Here is a 26,986-nt window from a genome sequence, read left to right on the forward strand (position 1 = left end):
GTCAGTGTACATTTACGGTAGATTTTGAAAATGAGACGGTACATTGCAAATTTTAGACGCGTTGTAGACTCACCCTCTTGTCCAATGCACCAATGTAGAAATCGTGTAGAAATGCCAATTCGAGCGACGTCCTAGGCCACATCGAATACCAATTCGTGATCAGCATCGAATTCTTGATCGTTTGCCATCAATATCTCAATTGTTTGAAAAATGTCGGAAAAAAGCATGTCAAAAGGTAAATAACGGAGGTTTTTCAAACTGGCGCTTCCATGGGGCTGATATGAAAAAAACACCTTCAGGTGTCGCTTTTGGTAATTACACAAAAATGTATGTAATATGTGGCAAATGTGTAGTTAACATGTCGTTACCATGTCAAGAAATGAATTTAATGGAAATTGTTTTTGCTTAAATCTTATTTTATAAGCAGTGCAATAAAGATGAAAACAATTTAACAAGTCTCGTAGGAAATCGATTTGAGAATCGGATAAAATTATGAGTTCCGACATGAGGGTCTTAACCAGCTAGTAATTTTCCACGGAATATCCAAAACGGGGAATATGTACAATAGAACTTGAATTCGTCACTATAATTACGGTATATTTTTAAAATGAGACAGACGGTATAATTTGGTAGATTTCTGAGTGGCGGACGGTATATTTATCGATAGATCCGATAAATTTACAACGTAAGCCCGTCGTGAAAATAAATAAAATAAAAAGATACAAATGATTCAATGAAGATGAATATGTAAAACATCAAGGTGCTGTGCTGTGCAAATCAAATACAGATTGAACTGATCTGCAGGTGTGTGGAGTGCTCTAAAAGTTACATTTCCTCTTGATTTTGGCCGCCTAGCCTCCGCGTGTACGTGCCTTTTTAGTGTGTAGTGTGTGTGTGTGTGTGTGTGTGTGTCACTCCTTGTTTGCCTTTTATCATCATCGATTACCGTCGCCTCGAATATGGGCGTCGTGGGGTCGGGTCCCGCCACTGCACAAATATTTATGAACAATAATCATATTTCCTCGACTTCTACCGGCCGATAAAAGAGTCGCCCCATGAGTTTTAGTGGGGGGAAGACAGAGCGAGAAAGAGAGAATGACGCCAGTCAAAGAATTTCGTTGTGTGTTCGTCGGTGGGGAGCAAGTTCCTAAGGGTTCTTCGAATTACATGGATCTGGCAGGGGGACAGTGGCAGCGTTGCAGCAATAAGTGTCATTGGAGCTGCTTGCCTTCACATTCCGTCTCGCTCTTTCTTTCGTACTTAGTCAGCGAAACTAACTTAGTAGAGTATTTAAAGCGGTTATTCTTGTTATTTGCTTCGAACAAACCCGTTTTTGGCTGACTTTTGATAAAGAAAGAAGAAGATTAAGTGGCACACATAAAGCGGAGAACTCTATAGTCAGCATATCAGAGTGGGTGAGCGAGAGTAGTGATCGCGTCTTAGATAGAGAAGGGAACGGGACGGGACATCACATTTAGTTGCATTTTGATTTCCGCCCTGCAGAAATAATTTTTTTTGAGCATTATGCCTTCTTGTTTACTTCTCGTTCTACACGCTGGCCAGGCCCTCTTCACCGTCCTCAACCCCGTCCTCGCCCCCACTCCATTGAATGGACCAGTCAGTCCAGTCCCCGTGCGATAGCTCTCCGAGTCAAAAGAAGCCGAAAAGAGCGAAATGAGGGATAGAGAGCCAGAACACATGAAAACTGAACCGGCCAGAGCGACAGATAAATGCCCTTCGATTTGCATGTGCATGTGCATGTGAGAGGTGATTTTAATTATCTGAGACTGACAAATGCCAATAGCGGTGTATTTACATCGCCCTCGATATATTATATGAATATCATATATGTAAATCCTTGTCGGATATCTGCTCTCCTGGTAGGGCATTCATAGGTCGGCTCTCATGAGTGTGTTTACGCTCTCTTTTTTTCCTCTCTCTCTCTCTCTCTGTTTGGCTCGGTGGCTTTGCAGCGCGTTCTTGGGTCTCTGCTCATTCGCAAACGGACCTCGGCAGCAATAGTAACAGTAAACGGTAAACGGAGTAGTAGGAAAAGAAGAAGAAGACTACTTGCGAAACGGAATAAAACGGTACGCGAAACGGGTCGGTGTTTGAGGCGTGTGTACGAATCGGGACGGTACGAGACGGTAAATGAAACAACGCCCCTGGGAAGCCGAGAACAAAAAAAAAACATCCTTTAAAACGTGGCGGCGATAACCCTGGGAATAATTGCATAATTTAATCAGTGTATAAATTAAGTAGCATATATATTTTGATATTTGTCTACAGTTGTATGGAACATGTGCCGGTCCGGATTTCGCTTATCATTATTATATTTTTTTTGCGAAGCGGATGCTGCGGTGCAATCAAAACAAAACGTAGATAAAGGGGCGAAAGCAGGGACCCCTGTGTGAATCGGTCCGGCTATAAACGCCGCTATCTATCTGTATCTGTGTGTGAGTGTGTTCAATGAGAGAGATCCATGTGTGTGTGTGGTCAATTCTTTTCGTACGAATTTTTTTGTTGTGGGTGTGTGTGGAAAAGTGAAAGTGAAAACAGGACGCGTGCCACAGCGAGAGACAAAGAGAAAGAGAGAGAGAGGGAGAACGGCTTGGTGCGGAGAGAGCATGCGTTGTTGTTGGTGTTTCTATTCCTTGGATTCCTAAAACGCACGCCAGTCAGCCAGCACTCCCTCTCTCTCCCACACTCCTCCCTGGCTGCTGTCCCTCCCGAGAGAGAGAGGGCGACTTCGTTCTTAACGGTTCTTTTGCTTGCAGCCGCCGTTTTTTGGAATGCGCTAAAAAAAACACTCCAAATTTGCGCAGCAGCAGAGGCAGTCGCTTGTGACGTCAAAAGGAGTCGCGTCGCCCCCCCGTATTGTGACAGGGAGAGAGAGAGAGAGTATTAGCGTTAACAGTTATTCCTTTTGGACCTCCCTCTCTCTGTGTGTGCCGCCACCGCCGCGAAAATGGAACAGCCGAGCATACTCGTAAAAATCCTTCACTCGGTGCCGCACGTGAACTACACGTTTCGGCGGGTGAACGACACCTTCAATCCGGACAGCGATATATATCTCGAGGTGAGTAGATACCCAGGAATACCCTTTAAATATTTGATCTGACGATGCCTTGGGGAGGGGAGCGGCACGGCACTTATTCCCTCTCACACCCTCATCGTCTTTGATTCTCAAGTGGCCCTCTCTCTCTCCTCCTTTCTCTCTGTGTTTTTTGAGTGGAACTCTTGAGTATCCAATCCGTGTACTTGTGGAATAGAAGGAGGAGGGGAAATATGGCATATATTTCCTCAAAATGTTGTTTTCTATTTCTTTTATCCATTTTCCCACCCTCGCCTGCTGCTGCTTCCTCTTTCCGCTCTCGCTCTCTCTTTCACTAGCTCTTTACCTGCGAGTGAGAGAGCGGTCCCGTTTTGCAATTGCAAGGAAAAAGAAGAAAACGTGTGGGAAAAACTAGCATGAAGTTCCATTTTGTTGACGGCCTGCTCTCCGACTCTCTCCCTCTCTTTCGCTAGCGCTCTCGCTCTCTTCTGTCTGCTAGCCCGCCCGTCCATTGCCATTCCGTTTCAGCCATGTGGCATGTGCCTGCCTGCTCCCTGTACGATGATTTTGTCCGTTCCATTTCCCAAATTGTTTCAGGCCTCCTCTGCCATGTGCTCTACATGTGCGTCCGCGTCCTCTCTTTCGAGCGAGTGAGAGTAGATGTTTAAGGGGGGTGTCGGATGGATGGTTGGGGGCGCTGCAGCAGCTGCAAACTTCCGGCTTCCTTTTGTGGTTTCCCCACTTCTAATTCGTATTCCTTTTTATCTTTCCGTCCTTTGCTGAACGATCTTCCACATTTTCTCTCTCTCTCTCTCTCTTTCTGTGCAGGGGTTTCTCCCACATATGATATGCAGATTTTGCCCATTCAGAAATCCCCGAGGGAAAATTTGATTAAAATTAGCAGAGCTCTTCCTTCCTCCTCCCTCTGGGAATGACGGTTTCCAGCGACTCTCGAATCCAAATCCAAAAATCCAGGTCATCGCTTGGCATGGCCTCGGCTCTCCCTCTCCCTCTCCTCTGCCTCTCTCTCTTTGTCGCTTGGCGTGGATGTAGGTCATGCTGCTGCTGCTGCTGCACTGGAGAGCCATGCACCGGTGGCCGGGTACGAGCACGGGTACGGATTTGGGGCTCGGGTTGGGGCGTAGTTTTTACGCGCGTCAGCAAAATGTTGAACCGCTCTATGGAAGGGAACGGGGCGGACACGACGATGGCTAATTGGTGGGGTTTTTTCCGGCAACCTAAATGGAAGGGAGCACGAGAAGTATGAGATGTCATCTCCAAGGGTATTCCTCCCTTTATTTCATATCTACGCATGGGAATCTCTACTGACACCCACCACAGCCACTCATCCATTGATTGTGTGATGCGATGCGATGCGGTGGCGGATGATGATCATCAATTCAACCTTCAATGGCTTCAACGGACGGACGGACGTGCCGCCAATGAACGGGAGAGGAAGCGCCAGCCCTCTCCCTTGCTGTCTCTGTCTCTGGAGGTGCGGGTAGGGGTTCCCTGTAAAAGAGGAATACCCAACCCGCATTCATGGGACAGATTGGACCAGACACGAGCTAGAATTAAACGCGAAAAAGGGAATGCTTGGTTGAGGAAGCGGCTTATGCCGCTTCAGAGGCAGAGAATTGAGAGATGGCTTCCACACTGATTGGAGGTCTCTCTATATATAGATAACTCCGCACAATCCATGATTCATGGATATTACGAGTCGCTCTCTCCTGCGTATCTGTTGACACTTTCCACAGTCGTCGGAGATATCTCTGGGGTGTACTTTCATTTCTGGTTTCGGTCTTTGTTTCTGTTGCTGCAACTGCTGCTGCTATTGCTTGCAGCACAAAGGCAGGCAGCAGCAGAACAAATGGGGCAGGACGACCGACCAGGCAGCAGGCGTAAAAGACGGAGGGCACACAGCTGCTATCACATTGTGGCAGAACAAACAGATGCCCCTGCCACATGCCCCTGGCTCTGTGGCGTGCCCCGCCTCTCGACCACTCGACAGATTGCTTTGTATCTGCGACTGTCCGTCCCGTCCGACCCGTCCGCCTGTCCATCACTCCGTTTTGTTGTTGCCTTCTGCGATTCGTCGTCCAAAAAGGAAACACCGCAATGGAAACGGAAAGCAGGAAGGAACAAAAGGAAGCGAAACGAAACGAAACGAAACAGAATGAAATGGAATGAAACTTTGGATCCCTCGCTATTGTTTACAAACTCTTCTAAAGCGCTTTTTACTGACCCAAAGATCTCGACCACCCCAGAGATCAGAAATTCATAAACAAAAATGAGATGAAAGCACAGCCAGCCCCAGCCCCACGCTCTCTTCTCTTCCGCTGTTCTGTTGATCTTCTGATCCAAACCCGCCAGCAGCGGGGGCTCTCTGCATTCCCATAAATAAAGCAGCGGCTCCCAATGGAGATCAGGGGCATCATCGAACAACTGCAGATACCCTGTAAATGATATTATTCAAAACAGAATCCCCCAGACCGTCCATTTCGGGTTTCTTTGGAGAATAGAATAAATAATTACGAACAGAAATATGATACGAGATCTCAGGGCTTTCATCTAAAGAGAGCTCCCCGAAGATTACTTTTATTGAACATTTTCAATGGAATGGAGAAATTGAGTTCCCATCTACTCTGATGCCATTTTGGACTACAATTATTTGAACTTTCTTTTGGGAATCGTATTCCATTCAACATATTGAAACTAAGGATTCAGATCCCACTCGAATAATAGTTTTACCAAAAACTTTTAACTTTTCCACCCACTGGATTCCATTGAACTTCCACTCCTTCCCTTGGGGGGAACAGGGTATCCAAAGCTCAAGTTCAAACGGAATATGTTTTGTGGTTTTTGTTTCAGCTCATTCCCCATGTTCCCCCTTGCTCTGTCCCTCTCTTTTCCACCAGGTGGTTCTCTCCCGACTGCAGGGAAACATTCAGAGATCCCTCTGTTCCGTCTGGTTTCCTTTGTTTCGTCTTTCGTTTTGTGGTCACAGTTCTTCCTTTGCTTCTCCTCTCCGCTCCTCACTCTATTTTTCCTTCGCTAGATCTCTCTTTCTCGCTCTCTCTGACGCTCCCTTGCTGTGTGAGAGTTTTGCGGGGGCCCTGCCTGCCGGCGCACCAGTTTTTTCGTTTCCAGAATCTCTGAATGAATCACATAGCCCGAAGCACAGAAAGAACCACCGCACCAGTGCCCCACAGTGCCAGCGAAGTGCCACAAATCGAAATATCAACACAGAATTGCTTTTGTTTATACGAAAATTCGATTAGGAACGATTGCTGGTGATGTTGATGTTGCTGTTTGCTTGCTTTCAGAGACCCTTTCGAATGGCTGCGGATCGTCAGAGGGGAGGTGTCTGCGGGCTCTCCTTCTCTTCAGTTCTCGCTCTTGATCGGCTAACCTCTCTGTGTCGGCTCTCCGGTTGATTAGCATATAGAATTATGCCACGTCCAAGAGCCACAGCCGGACGGACAGGCAGACGAATGACACACCACACTCACCTTCCAAGAGCCCCACCTTTTTTGCTTCTGCTCTTTGCACTCGTCGTCGTTCTATGGCGCACTTCCTTTTTTCTCCTCCCCTCTCTCTCTCTCTCTCCTCTTTGCATTCGTTCTGTTCGGTCTGCGACACTTACTTCCTGGCTTTATTCCATATTTATTCAATTCTTTTTTGCATATTTATTGTTGTATTTATTTGTTCATTCCCTTTTGTTGCTGACTCCGTTTCCTGTTGCTCCAACGAGAAGGAGGGCGGAGGGTTCTGTCTGTCTCTCGGACTTTGGAGTAACCTTGACTCCCACTCTCTTCTATTGCTCCTCCCTAGAACTCTCCTTCTTCCTTCTAAGTTTCCCGTTCGCTGGCTTTCCTTATCTTCGTTTTGCTTCAAGTGGGGAAAGAGTGGGCGATAATGAAGCCAGAAAGAGAGGAAGCGACAAAGAATGCCGCCTACGGAGACACTGATAGAAGCACCGGGAAAGAGAGACAAAGAGAGAAGAGAAGAGAAGGAAGAGACGGGGAAAGATAGAGAGCAAAGAGCAAGCCCCGGAAGCGCGCTGCCCCGCCGCCTGTGGTCGAACCGAACCTTTTTCTCGATGCTTAATCGGGAGTCCATTTCCATATTCCATACTTGTTCCATGCATTCCGTTCTAATAACCGTTGTGTCTGCGAAACAGAAGGAGAAAGAGACAGCGGAAAATGAAGAGTGGGGAAAGACAACTGGTTTTCCCATGTACATATGTGTGTGTGTGTGTATGGCTGTGTCTGTGGCGATCCGATCATTGAGGTTGCAGCATAGGTGAGCACAGAGGGGAAATCTGATCAGGGAAAACGCGTCCACCCACGCAGTAGAAGGCAAAACACGATCCCAAGGGGGCGCCCAGCAGGGACGCAGAGAAAAGAAAGGGAGGAGGGGGAAATTTAAAAAGAAAAACAAGGGAAATCAATCGACATTTCATAGTCGTTTATTGAATTCTGTTGCTATTACTATTCGAAAGATCTTTCACAGGAAATTTTACATTTTAGACATTTCAAGATTCGTTGAAGGTAAAAGATGATATTTTCTCTATCAGTAAGAGATTATTCTTTGAGGGGTTCTTCCATAGATTGCATAGAAAAAATACTCTATTCGAGGGTTTCCTCAAAGAAAGTTTTTTCTAAAGACATCCGATACAGACTCTCCATAGATTTTTAAGCGTAACTTTACAAAATGAGGCACATTTAACAAAGGAACCCAGAGACCATAACAAAAAGCATGCTTCTAAAGAGATTTCTAAACAAATTTCTTTTGGAATAGGCTTTCCCAAAAGAAAACATAATTCTCCACAGATATACCCATACTTCCATAGAAGTTGATTTAAAAAAAGAAGGAGCTTAACCAAAAAATAGAGGATAAGAAAATAGGATTACACCAGCAGACTCGTCACGAAATATTTGTGATCTAAGAAGGATTCTCAAAGCAAGTGTAAAGCTCAGGTCTCTTTGTCAAGGTCGAATCTTTGAAAAAATCATGAAAAAATTCAAGCGATTAGGTTTTCAATATTTATGCTGAATAAATCTATAATTCTTGCTAATATGTTCCTAAAAAGATTTGAAAATTGTTTGGATCCGCAAGAACCAATCGAATGGAAGGATATTCGATTGGAACGGATTCTGGAAGAATGGTTTAAACATACAACAGTTGGTTCTTCATTTAATTTCTTTTAGCATTTCAGATTCTTGTTCCCCCAAATTGTTCCATCTCCTCGCCTTTGCGGACACATGCTTGAGCTTGGAAAATTCTTCATTTCTCATTTTTTGCATTGAAAAGCAAACGAAATGATATAAGATGTAAGATATAGTGCTTCTATTGCAAGGGTCTCTTCATCTTGAGGCTTCAACATTAAAGAAAATACAGTCCCATACCGTCCCAAAACCCATTGAGAGTAAACACATTTCCATATAGTAAATGGGGCGCCATTATATTTTCTAAATTTATTGAATACTCGACATATAATTTCAATAACTTTGAAGTGAAATCTTTTTAAAAGTAGCAAAAGTTATTTTTTGTTGTATTTTTTGCTATTTTGAAAGTCACGGTTTCCTTGATTATCATATCTTATACTTGTTAAAAGGTATCTACATAGAATCTTTAATGTTGAACTATCAAATAAACAGAATCCCAGTCCAAGCTCGGGTAACGAGCCGGATTTACCCCGGATTTTCGTAACGTAACGCCGGCAACGTACGTTAGATGGACGGACGTACGGACTTTAAACAATAAAGCAGGAAATATTTTTATATTTAATAGCCTAGATAATTGCGAATTAATATCTCATATATTAGTAAAAAAAAAAAAGGTTATTCAGATCGTCCCAATCCAATTCGCAGAGTTTTGCCCTTCGGTTTTTGGTACCGTAACGTCAGGTCATGTTATGAGAAAGTTTCCAAAGAGAGTTTTCATAGGTAATACTACGATTATGTACCTCGGATATTCTTTGATCTTTTCTGATATCATATGTCAAATAATCTCTTGAGCAATCTCCTGGGAGAATACATATGGATCCTGGATATAGATTTATTATTTACTTAACGCAGATCTTAAAGCTCGAATCTCGAAATCTTTACTTCTAATCCTCTTCTTTTTTTTTTGCTGGTGTTAATTGTTGGCGAGATGTTGTTTTTTGCAAGGGGGTGGGGAGTTGGGGCTGATTGCATAAATATACAAAAAGATATATGTATATCTTGTGATTTAGTTTCCAATTAGCTGCCGCCACTTTTCACACTTCCCACAGAGAGAAACAGAGAGAGAGAGAGAGAAAGAGAGAGAGAAATATATTCTCAATTGAGGAAAAGAGGCATAGAAGAGCATACGGTGATGGGAGGTGTGAAGAGGGAGGGCGTCAAGGTTATTTGTTTTTGCTGCTGATGTTGCTGGCAATTTGCTTTGATTTAATTCAATTGGAACACACGGAACATGGTTCCATCGCGCAACGCTCATCGGGGGGCATCCATTCTCATTGCCAGCGTCATCGTCATCCAAAACCATCCTCCCCTACCTTCAACCTCCTCTTAATATCCTCATCGACTGTTGGCTGTGGAAGGGCGTAATTTTTCTCACGTTTTTAAGCGCCTTACGGACGGAAGGAAGGAAGGTAGGTAGGATTTTCCCCGCCCCAAGGACCACCTCATCTGTTGGGAGGATGAGGGCTACGACAGCTTTTCCCCCGATGCATCGCGATGGCTAAAGCTTTTCTACAGAAAGAATCTCATGGGAGAATCACAAGGCACGACTCGAAAAGGATCTCTCTCTCTCTCTCTCTCTGTCTAGTTTTCTGTATTTTTTCTGTATTCTACATGCATTAAGAATATCGCTGATTTGCTGCACAAAAATGTTCCCCTAAGCGAACAGCATACACCATTCGGTGGCAAGACCGCGAGAGAAAGAGAGAGGGAGAGAGACCACGAGCTGGATGTCGATGGAAAGCGAGCGTAGCGCATAGCAGGAGGACTAGCCCCAAGGAGCTTTTGGGCACGAAACATTTTCGCTTCATTTTGCAGATTTCATATGAAAGAGCGAGTGGGGGCGAGTCGGGGGGCAACAGTCTCGTGGCTCAAGTGTCATTCAACTGCAAGGCGGAGGACACACGACGCGCGCGACACACACACACACACGGTGGGGAGACGGACATGGGAGACGACACGCAAAGTGCCGAGGCACAAACAGAGAAAAACACACAGAAACACAGCGATGGGGCAAGGGGAAAGGAGCTTGGTGGAGGGAGAGGGGGAGGTGGAGAACTGTAACTAGTTTTAATGATTATTTACAGTGGAAAAAAGAGTGCAATAAATAATAAATAGAGCTGCGCCCGCCACACCCCACCCGTAGATTCGTTGGGGAAATGGGATCCAATGGATGTGTGGATTGGGGGGCAACATCGTACCCATCCACACATCAGGCAATCGGAGGACTACGGACTACCACTGGGTGGTATCGCTTTCAATTCTGATTGACATACTGGAAATTGGCTAGAAATCCACTTAAAAACGAAATCCGTTGTGATTTTTTTCTGATAGAAGCTATTGATCTATGAATTCATTGTTCGAATGGATGGAATGTTTTTATTTAAAGAAAGAACCATGTAAGAACGGATAGACGACCAGTAGAAACGTTTTTGTCGAAGCACACGACGGATCTGCGCACCACTAACCGTTTTCACGGGCTCTAGAGGATACTACAAACATGTCTTTGAATGGAACTTTCCTTCAAGAACCTAGGGCATAGCATAGCCCTGCAGAAACCCCAGATACTCATGGCAGAGTTCAGTTCGAGTCTTATGAGTGTGTTTGACCGAAAGCCGAAGCGATGGCGGTAGATCGGGTGTCGATTGAGTCATGTTTTGTGTGTGTGAAGATTGGAAGGAATAGAGAGGTGTTCCTCTGAAGGAACTGCCAGGACTAGCTAGTGCCATGTGTTCCATCAATAAAGTAAAACTTCAGCTACGAATTTTACAAAGAGAACAGAGTAGATCTTTCAATTTAAGACCGACTTAAAGAGTATAACTCTAGCGATTGTCACTGGATTTATCAGGGATATGCCCCTACGAACGGAGGAAGGATCCAGCAGGATGCCTTTCAGTTTTATTTCTGACTCATTTGCGATTCATTGGAATCAACGTGCGATGTCACAATGCGGCACAGGGTGTTATCTGCCTGCCTGGGAGGGAGGTATCCAATATCCTCGACGACTCTTGTAATTTGACACTCACAACGAAAAGCTGGGTGCGGGTGTGGTGTGGTGTGGTGTGGAGTGCAGGCGCATCTACAGGACATCTACTGGAGGGGGTGTTTCTTTTTTTAATGACAGGCAATGAAATTACCGTTAAGTGAAGAACATTTTTCGGTTGCAGACAGAAAAAGGAGGGGTCCTCCTGTGTGCTATTTTGTGTCCTGGGCCCAACCCTCCCCCCACCCCCAAAATTCAATTCAATTTCAGACATGGACTCTGCAAAAAAAGAGTAAAGAAAAAAAGAAAGAATTAACTTTTCTGCAGACGACATTTCTATACCCTACAAAAAGCATAAACACGGGGTAGACAACTCACGAATAAAGGTGCTTGCCGCTGGGAGTGTTTTGACCGTACGTTTATGTGTGACTGGCCATTTGACATTCACCGGAAATCGGAGGAAATTAGTTGCTGTAGTTAATTTTGTACTTTTAATGTTCGATATTTGATCTTTTGTGCCGTGTGTGTCTGTTTGCTTAGGGGAACATTTGTACTGAAAATCAAGGGACACATTATTTGCATCATTCCACGTGTCTGTTCGCTTAGGGAAACATTTTCAGCTGGAACTTGATAAGGGATGGATGCTAAAAGATACTCCAGATACACTCCCTTTTGATCTGTCATCTCCAGGGAAGCCAACCGCTTTTGGGGTCATTTTTTAACCTCCTTTCCACTGGTAGAACAGGGTATCCGCACAGTCGCTTAAAAGCACTCGCACTGTCCGCCCTTTCGAGTCCTTGCTGCTCCTGGTCCTGCTCTCGTTCCACTTTTCCATTACCGAAGCCAACTAACAACAAATTGCCACACCAGCAGAAAAAGCAGCAAAAGCAGCAAAAGCAGCAACAGAATGTGGCAAGTTATTCAATTAAAAGTTTTTTCCAATGTCCAGCACAAAAGAGAAACCAAAGCAGGAACCAGAAACCAGAAACCCATGGGGGAAGGAAATGTCGCCTCCACAGAGATTATAATGCACTTAAAGCCCCCCAAAAACTAATCCTGTATGTATTTTTTTTTGTTGTTTTGCAGAGTTTGGGCATCCTTGCCTCGATACCCGCCGGCCTGCTCATCGTCTCATTGGTGGGACTGCTGCTGTATTTACTCACCCGCTGCTGTGATCGACGCCAGCGGAAGCCGAGCGCCCAGCGATGCCAGAGCTGCACTTTGGTGATCATCACACTGATGACATGTGCGGCGATTGGATTAGGTGAGTGTCCCTCCATCCCTTCATACCTCTTACCCTCCGTTCCCCTGGTCCTCTGGAATATACCTAAATTGGATGCCCAGAGCACGTACGGAGCAGCCACCGCCGCCGAACCGCATGGTTTGACTTCTGGCAATCGGCCAGAACTGCTCTGCTGCTGGACTGCTCTGCTGATGGAACGTGGCTTGCACTCGAAATAAAAGCGGTCGCCCTGCAGTCCAGAGATTTTGGTTTAGGATTATGAAACATTTGAGGGACTTTGGAAGGAGTCTGAACGGAACAGAATATTGAACTTTTCTTGGGAAAATAGTGATGCATTGGCACTCGTGTATGAGTGGTTTTCCACGAGAACCGAGAGGCGCTCGTGCATGACCCGCAATAAGAAACCCTGTACTTGGCCAGCATTGGCTGACGCGCCTAAACTATTGTCTAATTTAGGCTAAAAAACGCCTTTTGAAATGTTTAATTTTCAATCAACTTTCTATTAAACATTCCCTTAGTTGGAATTTCGTCTCAAACTTTCTGCGTTTGGCAGCTTTTGAAAAGACATTTATAAATGAATCCGGATATCGGTTATGGTTCCCAAAACCATAACAGATAACCAACAGATATTGATCTCAATTGCTTTCTTATTAGCTGGAAAGTTTGCCCAGCCTTTCGCATACAACTAATGGTTTTCTGATCATATTCTGATCTGTGGCTAACTCTGCAGCAGGAACAGCTCCATGTCCACATATGATGTATCCCTCCTACTATGTGGGATATTTCAAGTCTTCTAGTTACCTTGAACCTTCAGTGAGCTACAGTGCATACTTCCTAATTCCTAATTTCCTTGAAAATGCAAATTCCGAACAAAGTCCAGTTGTGCTTTCATCGCTTAAATGCTTTCAATATGGACGGATCGATGTGTGAATTACGTGAACGTGGGAATGTAAATTCGAAACGGCAGCAAGTTTGACAAATTTTGGATTTTGGTTAGGATCGTTTTAAGGAAATGCGACAGCTATTGGGGGCCACCCTGTAGTCTTTGGTTTACACTGGAATATAGACATGTTGTAGACATGAATTAAAAGAAAATATTTGGCAGGAAAAAATGAAAAACGATGGAATCTTTTGCATGACGCGTGTGGCAGAGTGTTGCTATTTTAGGATATGGATGAGCAGAGATCACAACAGAGAACGGAGTCCACTCCAGACAACAGTACCTAAACGAGAGAGATATCCTTGGATGACACTAAAAACTAACCTTAAACGGAGACTGGAAAGAGTAGAAGAAGAGGAAAAGGTACAAAAGAGAAAGAAACGTGGGAATGTGTTGCAACACACCTCGTGACGGGAGGTGCTTCAGTTGGTGGCCCAAGGGAAGATTCAAGGAGGAGCGAACCGAGGAGCGCTGCTGCATGACACGTCCACCATAACCTATCACAGCGAAAGGAAAATATAGTATGTTTTACTTGAACGTCTCCCGACTAATAATCCATGAAGGAAGAGTAAAAAGAGGAGAAAGGAATGAAAATAAGATTAAAGAAAGAAGGAAAGAATGGAGAAAGTATGCGTCTCCAGATGATAGTGTATACTCTATTCTAGAGGAGTTGGAAAAGACAGCCAAGAAAGACTTGTGTCGAGTGTAGCAGCTGGGTGATCGTTGCTCTCTGATCACGTAAGGCCCTCCAAGCGTAGGGCTACCTATCCCCAACCCTGCCACTGCCGTCTCCCCGTCTGTGCTCTGTGGAGCCGCCGTGCGGCAGATGCGTCATCGGTTAACCAGCGATAGCGTAGAGACGGGAAATGAGAGCAGAGAAGGGGCCTGGAGTGGAGACGAGTGGAGTGGAATGGGCCATGGGGATGGGAATATGATGGAATAATAATTTAATTATCGCTCTTAATTGAATCATTCATAAATGTGTGATGTGTGTGTGTGTGTGTTAGTGTGTGTGAGTGTGTTTGTGGCACGGGTCTCTTACATCACTGACCTTTCCCCTGTTCATGGGGAATGTGGAATGTCGAATGTCGAATGCTGCTGCTGGTGCTCCGATGATCCCTGATCTTTGATTCCGATCTAAACCGAAATGCGTGTGTGGATTAATTTTGTTCTTTCTCTTGCAGGATTATATGGCAACGATGACTTCCACAATGGACTGCTGCAGGCATTTAGCTCTGGGAAGAATGTTGAGGGTCTCGTTCTCACCCTGAAACGACAGGTGAGTCTCCACGAGGAGGGAGGGGAAACTAGCGGAACGCCCCGCCATGCTGCTCTTCGAGAGCTCCAACATTCCACCAACCCAATCCTCTCTTTAGGGGGCGTTCTGCGCCTAATGCCTCTTGCTGCTGTGCTTCTCCTGCTCCTTCCTTCTTCAATCCGGCTTCATTATAATCAACCTAAAAGCTGCTCCTGCTGCTGCTGCTCCAGTGTTGACAGTTACGTCGTAACGACAGAGAGGGGACTCCAAAAGCTTTTGCTATTCATAAACTTTGTCAGGAGCCAAAGGACAGGAGACAGCAGTTAGGAACAGGACAAAGGCAGGGAAAGAGATTCTGCAAAAAGAGAGAGGCAAACGAGCGGGGCCCGATATGGCAAAAAGGTTAAGAGGGGGGGGGGGTGAGAAAAGAAGGAGGAGTGGGAGCACGAAGGAGGAATCTTAGGAGTAGGAGTGGGGGTGCCGCCGTCAGCATCAAAGGTAGGGAGGCAGCCAGCCCGGGGTCGGCAGGGGGGGGGGGGGGGAGGTACGAGCAATGGAGGCCAGGAGTCTGAGAGGCCGGGAGTCATCGCCGTCGCGCCCAAACAGATGGCTGGCATTGCCCGACTCTTGAGTAAAACGCTATTAATTATCCCAGAGGTAGAGAACCAGAACCAGGCCCAGACCCAGAGAGAGAGCCAGAAAAGTAAGGAGGGAGGAGTGAAAGGGCAAGGGAGCAAGGGAGCAAGGGAGCAAGGAGCAAGGAGAAATGGGGAGTGGAAGTCGTGCTTCAGACGTTTGCGTGTGTGCAAAGCGATTGCTTCTAAGCCGAAACCCCAACACCCGCCCGTCCCCCATCAAACGCCACCCTCCTCGCAGTGCGGAAGCAAAAGTATTAGGATGGAAACTAGTTTTCCTTTTTCTTTCTGTGTGGCACACAGTCCTTTGTTTCCCCATCGTCCTCTTCGTCCGTGCGTGCGTGTGTGTGTGTGTGTGTGTGTGTGTGTAGAAGAAAGTAAGGAACTCTCTAAGGGATGCAAATGTTGGGATAGGTTCAGGAGGTTTAAGGTAACCCCTTCTCTTCTCAAACGATAGAGAGCTCCTACAGAGGATGTGAATATTGAGGAATGTACTTATGTATTCCTTCATTTTAAAGATATATCCGAAGATATATACATATATATATGTATGTCCATTTAAACATATATATCGAAGAACCGGTCTTGATATGACAGAAAGAATACACGAACAGGAAAAACTACCTTGGGGCGTTGCTAGAACGTGGAATTATGAGTATTTTTACAGTGAATCTGTGGGAAACCCTTCCATAAACAATGAACGTTCTTGTCGAGGGACAACTACCCCTTACAGGTGTTTGCTCTGGCTTGAGGCCCCCTACCGTGCAGAATATATCCTGCAATAATTATTAAGCGTATTCAGAACTTGCAGTTTTTCCGACGTTCCGTTCCGTCCCTCCTTTCGTTTTGGTCATTAACTTTTGAACTCGGGTCTCGTCCCCTTTTTGGGGGTTGCTAAACACTTTTTGGTTCTTTTCGACTCCGTTTTCACTGCCTTGAGCTCCTTTTCTCACAATATGTATTCGCTATTTCCTTGCAGACTGAAAGCATTAAGCATGACCTGGAGTCAAAGATGGCCGGCCACAAGGTGGAGCAAATGGTGGAGAAGCCGCAATACAATCAGACGGTGGTGATGCTGCTCATTGAGACGTCGCGCCTGGTGCGAGAGAACACGTCGCGAGCGGTGGCCTCCCTGGACAGCATGGTGCACTACTTCATGAAGGCCAAGGGCGGCGAGAATGACACCTCGTTGATGGGGCTGCTGCACGTGAGTGTCCAGAAGGGAGCGGGGATTCGGCTGCATTCACATTCGGTCTGTCTGTCTTTTTGCAGATGGGGGAACTCTACGAATCGATACGATGGCCCGCCACCTTGGCCTTTCTCACCGTTCTGCTGCTGCTGTGCACGGTTCTGGTGATTGGAGTTGCACGCAGGTCGCGTTGCACCCTGATCTTCTTCAGTGTTTCGGGCTTGTTCTGCATCATCATCTGTTGGCTGCTGGCGGGCATCTACCTAGCCTCCAGTGTGGCTGCTGGCGACTTTTGTATGCGACCCCATGACTATATGTGCCGGCAGGTTGGAATGGTGAGTGTTTGCTGGTCATGGAAGATCCCACTCCAACTAATGATTCCTTTGTTCTTGCTGCAGAGGAGTCCGTATGTGGATTTCTTGAATTGTGGAACGCCCAGGAATCGTTTCATTTTGCGCCTGAACGAAAGCAGGGATCTGGTGGATCGGGCCAGAGAGAGTGTGGAAACCATGCAGCGGTAAGACTCCCCTTCCTTCCTTCTCTATCGAACCACTTTTTAACGAATGACTCCCCTTAGAATGAGCCAAGAGACCTATCCACGCATCGATGTCCAGCGCACTTTGACGGCCATGGACAATGATCTGGAGGAGACGCGTCGCAATCTGACGACTCTTTCCGCTACACTGGACCGCAGGGCCATCGATCGTCATTATGCGGAGGCGCTGCGAGGGCTCTGCGGAGGCGGATTGCTGGGCCTTAGTCTCATGATGGTGGCAGGCCTGCTCACCTCCTTCCTGCTGACGATTCTCGTGTATGCGGATTCGCATGCCTGGATATACTTGAGCAAGCGGTATGGGATCCACACCCTCCCTCCCCCCCCCCCCCCCCCAATCAATCGTTAGAGCTTAGAAGTAATCCCTTTTCTCTCTCTCTCTCTTTTTGGCAGACCAACGCTGGATGCAGACAAATCGGAGACGGCTCCCTTGTTCCCTGCCTCGAATGCGCCCAGTGCCAGCATCTCGCCAACGGCACCTCTGGGTACCGGAACGATCAATCGCACACTACTGCATCATCAGCAGACGCAGGGAGGCAGTGCAGGCGTCGGCGGCGGTGTGGCAAGCGGCGGCACACTACCAGGATCAGGAGGCGGAGGCGGAGGCGGAATGAACGGGAACAATGGCGTTGGACCGTACAGGAACGGAACGGCGGGACTGAGACAAGGGTTGGCATCACCATCATCTCAATCTCAATCAAGCCACAGCTCATCCACGGCCATTTATGGCCACCACCACCACAACAACAGCAATCAGAACCACTACAACAACAACCTCCAGAACAATCACTACAGCAACCACTACAGCAACAACTATAACAACACCACCACACAACAGCAACAACAACAACAACAACAACAACTGCAACTGCAACAACAGCATAATAGAACTAACCAGACGACAGCGGCGGCGATGGCCACGATGGTAGCTCCAATGACGTTGGCCAACCCCCACCACACACGCACCTCGGTGTCGGGGGCCGCCAGAGGAGGGGGTCGTGGATCGCCGTCGCCGCCGCCCGGCTATGATATGGTGCATGGCACAAGGCATGAACTTTGATTTCATTTTTTGATTTGTGATCCCCATTCTCCAATCCCCTCCCCATTCCCCCTAGATTCCTTCTTCTTCTTCTTTTCATTCTTTTACGTTTTCCCCTTTCCCCATTCCCTTCCTTTATTTTCATTTCTGTTTTTTCGTTTTTTGAGTTTTATTTTTGTATTTGCTAGAGTGATCCTTTAAGTTCTTTGTTCTCCATTTTTTGTTGTTTATTTTCTTGTGCTGCTTGCACCCCCTGCACCCCTTTGCATGTGAGAACCACCGAACAATAGATCATCCACCACAACGGGGGGCTTACTCCATACCCTAACGCTACGCCACGCCCCCTACACATACATAAACACATACAACTGAAACCGGAACTGAAACAAACACTAATGATGCCCCACCCCACTAATACCACCTAATCAGTAAAGTCTATTTCTCGTCCATTTTCCATGTTTCCTGCGAACGAGGCAGGTTTCTTATCTAGCGTAACACTCACGAAAGACAGATGGGACCTAATTCAAGTCTCTAGGGGTATTTTAGATGATACATAGCAGTACCTATGTATATGGCTTCGTATTTGCAGGGTATAAATGCCTAGTAAATGTCCTAAAAGAGTGCCAAAAGCAGGAATAAGGACACACCACCATCTACGTGGGGATCACATGCACATGAGCATCCTAAAAGTGAGAGAGAGAACTGAGTAGAAGATTATCAAGGACTGCCATAAGGAGCTACGTTTTAGCACTCACAAAACAGGAAGAAGATACAAGAGATCTACACTCTCTTAAATATTAGTAATAGTGTGCCTATCCGATAGATATGATTATATGATAGGACGAAATAGAGCACTGCATGACATGCACACAGTAGCATTGGGCGACTTTTTACTATTTTTGTTTGCCAAACACACATTTTAATACGGATCATGGATCATGGATCCATCTTTGTGCATCCACGTCCATTCCTCTGTGGCAAATTAGACTCTCATTTGATTGAAACTGATCGATCGAGCCTGTGTACTGCTTGTACAAGTGTGCTCTCTCCCGAAATTCCGTGTCATTTGTAATTTGGAAGATAAGCGAAAAGCTCAAAGAACTTTCTGTGGAAGATTTCTTGAAAGATGCTTGAAAGTTATCACCTCTTTTAGTAATCCAAAACTAAAAAAAAAGAACGCAAATATACTTTGAGTGTGAATGTGGTTTCGTGTAGGGCTCTTGATGGAAATGGTTTCATAGTTATGCCATAGATATATGTACCATGGATTCCATAGATAGAATCATGGTCGTTTGATAAAACGTTCGGTTTTGAGGGAGTACAGGCGAATCAAAATCTGAAGTATCCAATATTTCAGGCTATTCCAAATGCTTTGAGGACGTTAAAAATACCTACTTTAGGGCTTCTCGTTCCCCTACTATCTTCTCTATCTGCTTATTCCCATCTCTAGATCCTCGAAACCGAATAGCTTTTAATTTTAGGTTATATTATACTCTTAATTTCGGGTTTAGCTCTAGTTTCTATAGCTATACTCTTTTTTTTTTTTTTAAATAAACAATAATCCAATCCCACATTGGTTTCAATACATTAAATGGAAGAGGAAGAAGCTTCGTATGGGGAAGGGTTATCAAATGCAAATAAAGATTAAAGATAGGTCAGAGACTATGTAGAATATGTGAGAGTGTACTGTACACTGTGTATACTGTTATTCCGTGCATCTTGCTCCAGAAGTGTCGAGTTAGTTCCCAATTGTAGAATAGTTCCAATAGATAATCCGTAGGATCATACATAGTCCTGGGCCAGCCATTGATCGCCCCCATTGCAATATAGTTAGAGATGGCGGCCATAGCCGGGAAAAGGGGGGAATCGATGGAAGAGAAATGAGGAATATTTTAAGAAGAGCTCCATTAGCCCAATACTTACATGGATTCTTCCTCCCTCCCTTTGTTGCAGGTCCGGCCATCACACATTGGGACGCCTGCCGTCGCATCATCAGCAGAGCGCCTCGTATATGCAGGGGCCGAACAATGGAAAGTACGCGACGCTCAGCAAGCAGTGTAAGACGCTCGAATCGAACGACTTTTACTGAGATTCGCTTGCCTGCAGCACCTATGCAGGCAATAGCAACAACACAGCCCAGCAGCAACAGCAGCAACAGCAGCAGCTCCAACTGCAGCTCCAGCAGCTTCAGCAGGCGCCGCCGCAGCCACCACTCCAGCAGCAGCAGCATCCCCATCAGCAGCAGAGCAGCAACATCATCAATCAGCAGCACCAGCACCAACATCAGCATCAGAACAGCAGCAGCACCTTGAAGAACATATTCGCTTCGGCGACCCTGCCCCGTTCCACGGGCAGCTCCATCCGCTCCGTGCTCTCCGCACAGACGGCCAACGCCATGTGCAGGTCCACAGGCAATGGCCTGGATGTCGGCAGCGAGGGGGGGCTGGTCGACGACCGGGATCCCCGCGATGTCACAAACAACAGCTTCAATCGCTTCGATCCCAAGTACATCAGCATCGGTCCCAAGGCGGTGCGTGGCAACAATAATCTGAATATTGTGGCTGCGGCGACGGCCAACAAATGTGCCACATTGCGGCACGTGGGTCGCTATGGGGGCTCGCTCAAAGGTGTCTCCTCATCGATGGCCATGGGCGCCTCACCGTCGCCGAATTTGCGTAGCGCCAAGACGCCATCGATAGCCACCGTTTCGAAGGACTATTGCCAGCAGCCGGACTGCATACCGCAGGTCTGTGGCTCCACGGAGTTCCTTGTCCAACAGCAGCAGCAGCAGCAACAACAGCAGCAACAACAACAACAACAGCAACAGTTGCAGCAACAGCAGCAGCTGCAAATGCAGATCCAGCTGCAAATACAGCAAAAGCAACAGCAGCAGCAACAACAGCAGCAGCAACAACAGCAACAGATGGTGCCACCACCAGCACCGCCTCCGCAACAGCAACAGCCACAGCCGCCGCCACAGATGCAGATCCAACCCGCACCACCGCCGCCGCCACCAAAGCCAAAGAATACCTTCACAGAGATACCCGGCACCACGGGCGTTGGGAGCTCCTATGCCAAGGAGCAGCAACAGCAACAGCAGCTCCTGGCCCTCCAGCAGCAGCAACAGCAGCAGCTTTTGGCACTCCAGCAGCAGCAACAGCAACAGCAGCAGCTGATTCATCCACCGACGACCCACATACTGCCGCCCTCGGCCGTCTACAGCATCGAGAGCAGCGAAGTGCCGACGGCAGCGCCTCGGGTGGTACAGCGTAGCCTCAATCCGGCCTCGATTGTAAACCAGCCGCTGCCGGAGATACCCACGCAGTCGCCCACCCAGTCGAAGATATCCGCCCAGCCGCTGTGCGCCGCCAGTCTGGGCCAGTACCGCTCGTTGCAGCGGCCCCAGAACCACAAGATATCGGCCGCTGCCTCCCAGCCACAACAGCAACAGCAGCAGCCGCCTTCCCTGCCGCCGAAGAACAGGCATAAGACGTCAAGGGCCGGAGGCGGTGGAGACTCCAGCAATGCCAACCACATGCAGACCCTGCCACCAAAGTCCGCCAGCCTGCGGCAGCAGCAGCAACAAACAGGGGGCTACGAGAGGGAGCGAGAGAGGGACCGCGACCGCGACAGAGAGCGTGAGCGGGAGAAAGAGCGTGAGCGTGACAGAGAGCGGCCGCGTCGTGCAGAGACGCTGGACAATGCCCGCAGCTATGTGGAGCAGCAGCAATACGGAGGCCAGGTGCTCGTCGGAATGAAGAAGCAGCATTCGTACGACAGCAGCAGTACGTACCATCACCACCAGCAGCAGCAGCTTCAACAGCAGGCTCAGCAGCAGGCGGCCTTCTACCAGCGCCAGCACAACAACAACTATCAGGGAGGAGGGGGACCTGGTGGGGGAAGCTCCTCTAAACAGCAGCAACAGCAGCAGCAGCAGCTGCTCATCGAACAGCAGCAGGCGCTCTTCTATCGCTCTCTGAAACGCGGCGAACGAGGAGTAGGTGGAGGAGGGGCAGGAGCCGGCGGCGGCACTGGTCCGGCCACCCATGGGACACACTCCAGCCATGCACATGCGCACGCCCATGCCGCGCATGCCGCCCATGCCAGCAGCGACCTCTACTCTGTGACGGAGTTGTAGGAGTGCGCCTGCTGCGGCGGCGGCGTTGATGTTGTGCGACGGGGCACATCATCAACGTCGCTGCACGCAGCGGCGGCGGTAGCCAGCACTCAGACCCAGACGCAGCAGTCGGCGCAGGCGCCCATTCCCCTGCCCCCCAAGAAGCACCGCTCGAGCCATGCCCAACAGCAGCAGCAGCCACCCTCCCAAACCGCCTGTAATGCCAACCTATGCGAGGAGCACGAGTACGACGAGTACTTCCCGCAGCCATATGAACAGCAGGCGCCTCCAGGCCCCGTCCCTGCAGCAGCCACCACCTCCTCCTCGTCAAAGCACTCGAAGCAGCAGCAGAGGGCGGCCACCTTCGACGTGGCCGATGCCCGGGACTACGAGCTGAAGCGTCTGGGCAACCGGCGCTCCCAGCAGCAGGCGGCGCCCAGCAAGCGCAACGGTGGAGCAGGCCTTGCCGCTGCAGCAGTGGCAGCGGCGGCGGCTGCAGCGGAGCACCATCACAGCCATCGCAGCCATGACAGGGAGCGATCGCGCAGCGATCATCGTATAGCCAGCTATGCCTGCGAGGAGGCGGCGGCAGCAGCGGCGGTGGCCATGTGCGGCGCTGGCTCCATGAGTGTGCTCCCCGCCAATGGTTCCCAGCACCAGCACCAACAGCAGCAGCCAACATCCCATCGTGGCCACCACCACCAGCAGCAGCAGCAACAACAACAACAGCAGCAGCAACAGCAGCAGCGGCGGGAGAAAACCTTTAAAGTATGATTTTTAGAGACGTCATAAAAATTGTCCACTCCGCGCCCGCCAGACGGTGGCAGGGGCGGCTCCAGGCGACGAACGCGTTGAGGCGGAGGGCGGTCCAGGAAGCGTTGCGGATTCTTTCGATTAGAGAGCCCCCAAGGAGGAACGCCTGAAATCAGTGAAAAAACGATTCCGATTCTGCTGCTCCCAATAGCCATTCCAAAGCAAAAATTTGTTTAACTTAAGTCTGTCTCTGTCTAACACCCCCTGTCATTCCCACTAAGACTCTATCTCTGTCTCTCTCTTTCTCTCTCTCTCTCTGTGTGTGTCTCTGAACACCTGAGAGACAGATGCATGCATCCATATAAGAACACCTGAGAGACATACAGTGGCGTCCACAAAATACAGACCTATGCATACAGACTCATCCCATTGATGCAACACTGTAGCTGTAACTGTAACTGTAACACACAAACACATACACACCCAAGACACAAAAAACACACATACATACATCAGTTCTCTGCTCTGTGTTGTTGCCTATTGTTATTATTATTATTAACCGTACTGTACTATAATTAACCGACTATGTAATATCCCCTAATTTTTTTATAACACCCCTCCCCCCCTATTATGTACGATATACGTAGTATGTATGCCTATGTTTAGCGCGAGTCCTTAGTGTGTAAGAGACAAATTATTTATTTACGAGGATATTGTAGTGACCCCCTGACCCCTGACATACCCCCTAGAAGCAGAGCTGTGGAGGAGAGGTGGGGAAGAGGCTTGACATTTAGGAATTGTCTCTGGTATTTTAAGACTGCAACAGAGGTCGGCAGCGTCCTATGTACAAATGTCGTGTGGCTTCGGGCTATCCATCGCTCGGCTTCATTTTTCTGATTTGTTCTGCGCAAATTTCAATCTGTACAAAAAAAAGAAGTGCTCAACAGACTGAGAAGATGTTTATTTCTTTTTTTTTTTTTAATAAGGGAGGTGCAATGCTAGATTGTTTTTCTTTTATTGAGAGGCATCATTCCCGGTATAAGGAGGTTAAGGTTATAGGGGTTGAGCGTTCTTCGAAGTTATTGGAATTCAAATTAAAATTTTTCCTAAATTATATATAGAACCCGGAATACACATCTTTGCCTGAATTCATTTTGTCAGTGTAAAGAATCGGTTTTGGCTTTGCGCCTGTTTTCTGCTCACACAAATCCCTAAAAACATGAGAATTCTGCGTGTGACCTCTACTGTACAATCTGATGTACTAATTTGTAAAATGTAATTTTAAACTAAATTATATGGAAGAGCGCCACTGTTCTTCCCAACAACCACAGCCGAGGCTCGGCCCATCGGGAAGCCCTCAAAGAAAATAAGAAGAACTCCAATGATCGAGCCTTTCCCCCCCTCTCAGCTCGTTCCCTTCCGACTATTCCTTCCCAACCGACGACAGAACTTTTAATTTTTGGTTTGTTTTGTGGATTATCACTTATATTATTTGAGAATCCGTTGCGAGAACCACCACCACCACCAACAACAACACCAACAGCGACACGTACGTAGAAATTTTTGTGACGTCAGAAATCTAAAGCAAAAAAAAACAAAAGGAAACCAAATGCAAAAACAAAAACAAGCGAACACCAAACAAAAAACAAAAAACCGTGAATAAGGAAAGTCAAAAGCAGAAAACATTTCACAAAATAAAATTATAATACATATTAATATTTAAAACTTGATAAAACTCAAAGCAACATAGGAAAAGTTTTAAATTTTAACAAAAGAAAATAACAGTAACAGTTAACTTCTGAAAAAACGGAGCAATACGAATACGAATATACGACAGAAATAGCAGGCGGAAAAAGAATGTTCAACTATTTTAACGAGAATTCCAAAATGAAATAATAATAAACAAAAAGAATACATAGAAATATATACATACATACTACATACATAAAACACATGCATACACACAGAAATACTTACATACAGATACGTATATACATATGTATACACACATATAGTATAGTACTATATAAAAAAATCATTAACTAATTAATCAATCAACAAAGAAAACCACACACAAAGGATAAACCAATTGTTCAGGTCAATAACTGCATTTAAGCCGGAAAGCGAAGGATAAGGGAGAAGAAGAAGGAGCACGAACGAAACGAAATGAATTCAAACGAATAGAAGCGAAATAGAGAGGAAATTAAATGAAATGGAAAATCCCTGCTAGGCGTTAAACGAAATGAAAAATGCTCTTTTTTATATACGAAAAATATATGTATTGAATGTATGGAATATTAAAAATATACACATTTTACAGAAATTGCAATTAAAGAACAAAACACACAGACGCATACACACTCGCACAAAATCCATATACATACACACAAACACATACATATATAGCGAATTGAAAAGCAAAAGTGAAGAAAAGGGAAAGAAAAATGTGCACACACATGCCAGCCAGCGAGCGGGCTAGCGTCCAACTGTTATCCTCTCTCACTATCTTATGTCTCATGCGCCAGCCAACCAACGGTTATTCTCTCCTCTCTTCTCCTCCACCTAATCACTATCTCTCTGTCGCTCCCTCGCCCTGCGGATCCATCATCCCACGAACCATGCTTGTGTGTGAGCGTTTTTCGCTTCCCGTTTTTCCATTGCAAAATGTTTCAGAAAGTATGTAGTGTAGTGTAGTATAGTCTAGTGTAGTGTACGAGTAGTGTATTGACTCCTAGCGGATAAGGCCAAAGTATGTAGATTTAAAATGGAGGAACAGACGGAGGAAATACCAAATAATTTGCAGGCAGGCAGGCATTTACTTGTAGCATTTAAAAACTTACATTCTACACACACAAAATAATCGAAAGCGCGGAATGTGGGATTAATTCTTAAATACAAACTAAATAAAATGCAATTATACACGGATCGTATATAATACAGGACGGGATGGATATATATTATAGGATATAAGCAGTGTGTAAACAAAAAACGGGTGCTTTGACGATGTTTAAGCCATACCAAAACGGGAAACTAGTGCACTTTTTTTTCTTACTTTAACGAAAGAAGAGGAGAATCTTAATAAATGATATTGCAATGATGTGGGGGATAAGGATAGCATAGTCCCAAATCGTATCTAAAGTAAACGAGAAAGTAAGACAAATTTTAGAGAAATCGGTTTTTACACACCCCCAACTCACACACAGAAGTGTTATCCTATCATTATTATCCCTTCACGTCCCATCCATCATCCACCATTCCTCCCCCCTACAGAGCGATTTGTGAAAAAGAACAACCCAGCAGATCCTGTTGAATCATTTCAGTGCATATTATATAATGCATCTATACATATATAAATAATATATAGTATATATATATACACATATAAATACATGATTACGGTAATCCAAATATAAGTCTGTAAATTTGTTAACATTTCTAAAAGCAAAAAAAGACCTTGACGCAACAAGATACACGAAAGGATAGATCTCGTGTATACGTCTGTTTTCGAGGCATCTCTGTAGTTGTAGTTAACGGAATTACAATTTTACACACACACACATACGAATACAAGCCTCTCTCGAATCATCTAAGAAGAAAAACCAAGAAACCGAAATGTGTGAATTATACAGTAATGATGTATTCATTGATTGATTTATTAAAAACGAATCGAAAAAAAACAAAACCAAACAATTGTTGAAAGCAGCCGCTTTAAAATCAAAAAAAGAAAAAATCAACAAATGAAAGTAATTATATAACAGTTGTGAACAAATTATATTTACATAGCGTATGAATAAATTGCATAACAATTGATTAAAATACAAAACGGGTAACGTCTTCTGTCCTTTCTAGCACACATTGGGGCACTTTTGAGCATAACAATCAATTTAAATAAAGAAGTAACGTTTTTTGTAATTTTGCTCATTTTTGAGCAAAGCGCTAGTGCGTTTTACTCCACTATGGCTATCTGGCAGCCCTTTTGCGCGAGGCGTTAGT

At 46.2% G+C, this 26,986-nt stretch overlaps 1 protein-coding gene across 1 annotated transcript; it reads left to right on the forward strand.

The window, feature by feature from the left end:
- The first annotated feature begins 1,989 nt into the window (after positions 1-1,989).
- LOC108152053 (polyhomeotic-proximal chromatin protein) lies at positions 1,990-26,055 on the forward strand. The gene is given in 11 exon segments (XM_017281057.2): positions 1,990-2,147; positions 2,778-3,079; positions 12,353-12,530; positions 14,634-14,728; positions 16,322-16,549; positions 16,615-16,866; positions 16,930-17,048; positions 17,109-17,381; positions 17,478-18,131; positions 20,077-20,317; positions 20,369-26,055. Coding segments are annotated over 10 exon segments (4,797 nt in total). The 5' UTR covers positions 1,990-2,147; positions 2,778-2,968; the 3' UTR covers positions 23,015-26,055.
- Positions 26,056-26,986: the final 931 nt, after the last annotated feature.

Source organism: Drosophila miranda, chromosome XR, assembly GCF_003369915.1.
Source record: "Drosophila miranda strain MSH22 chromosome XR, D.miranda_PacBio2.1, whole genome shotgun sequence".
Taxonomy (NCBI): domain Eukaryota; kingdom Metazoa; phylum Arthropoda; class Insecta; order Diptera; family Drosophilidae; genus Drosophila; species Drosophila miranda.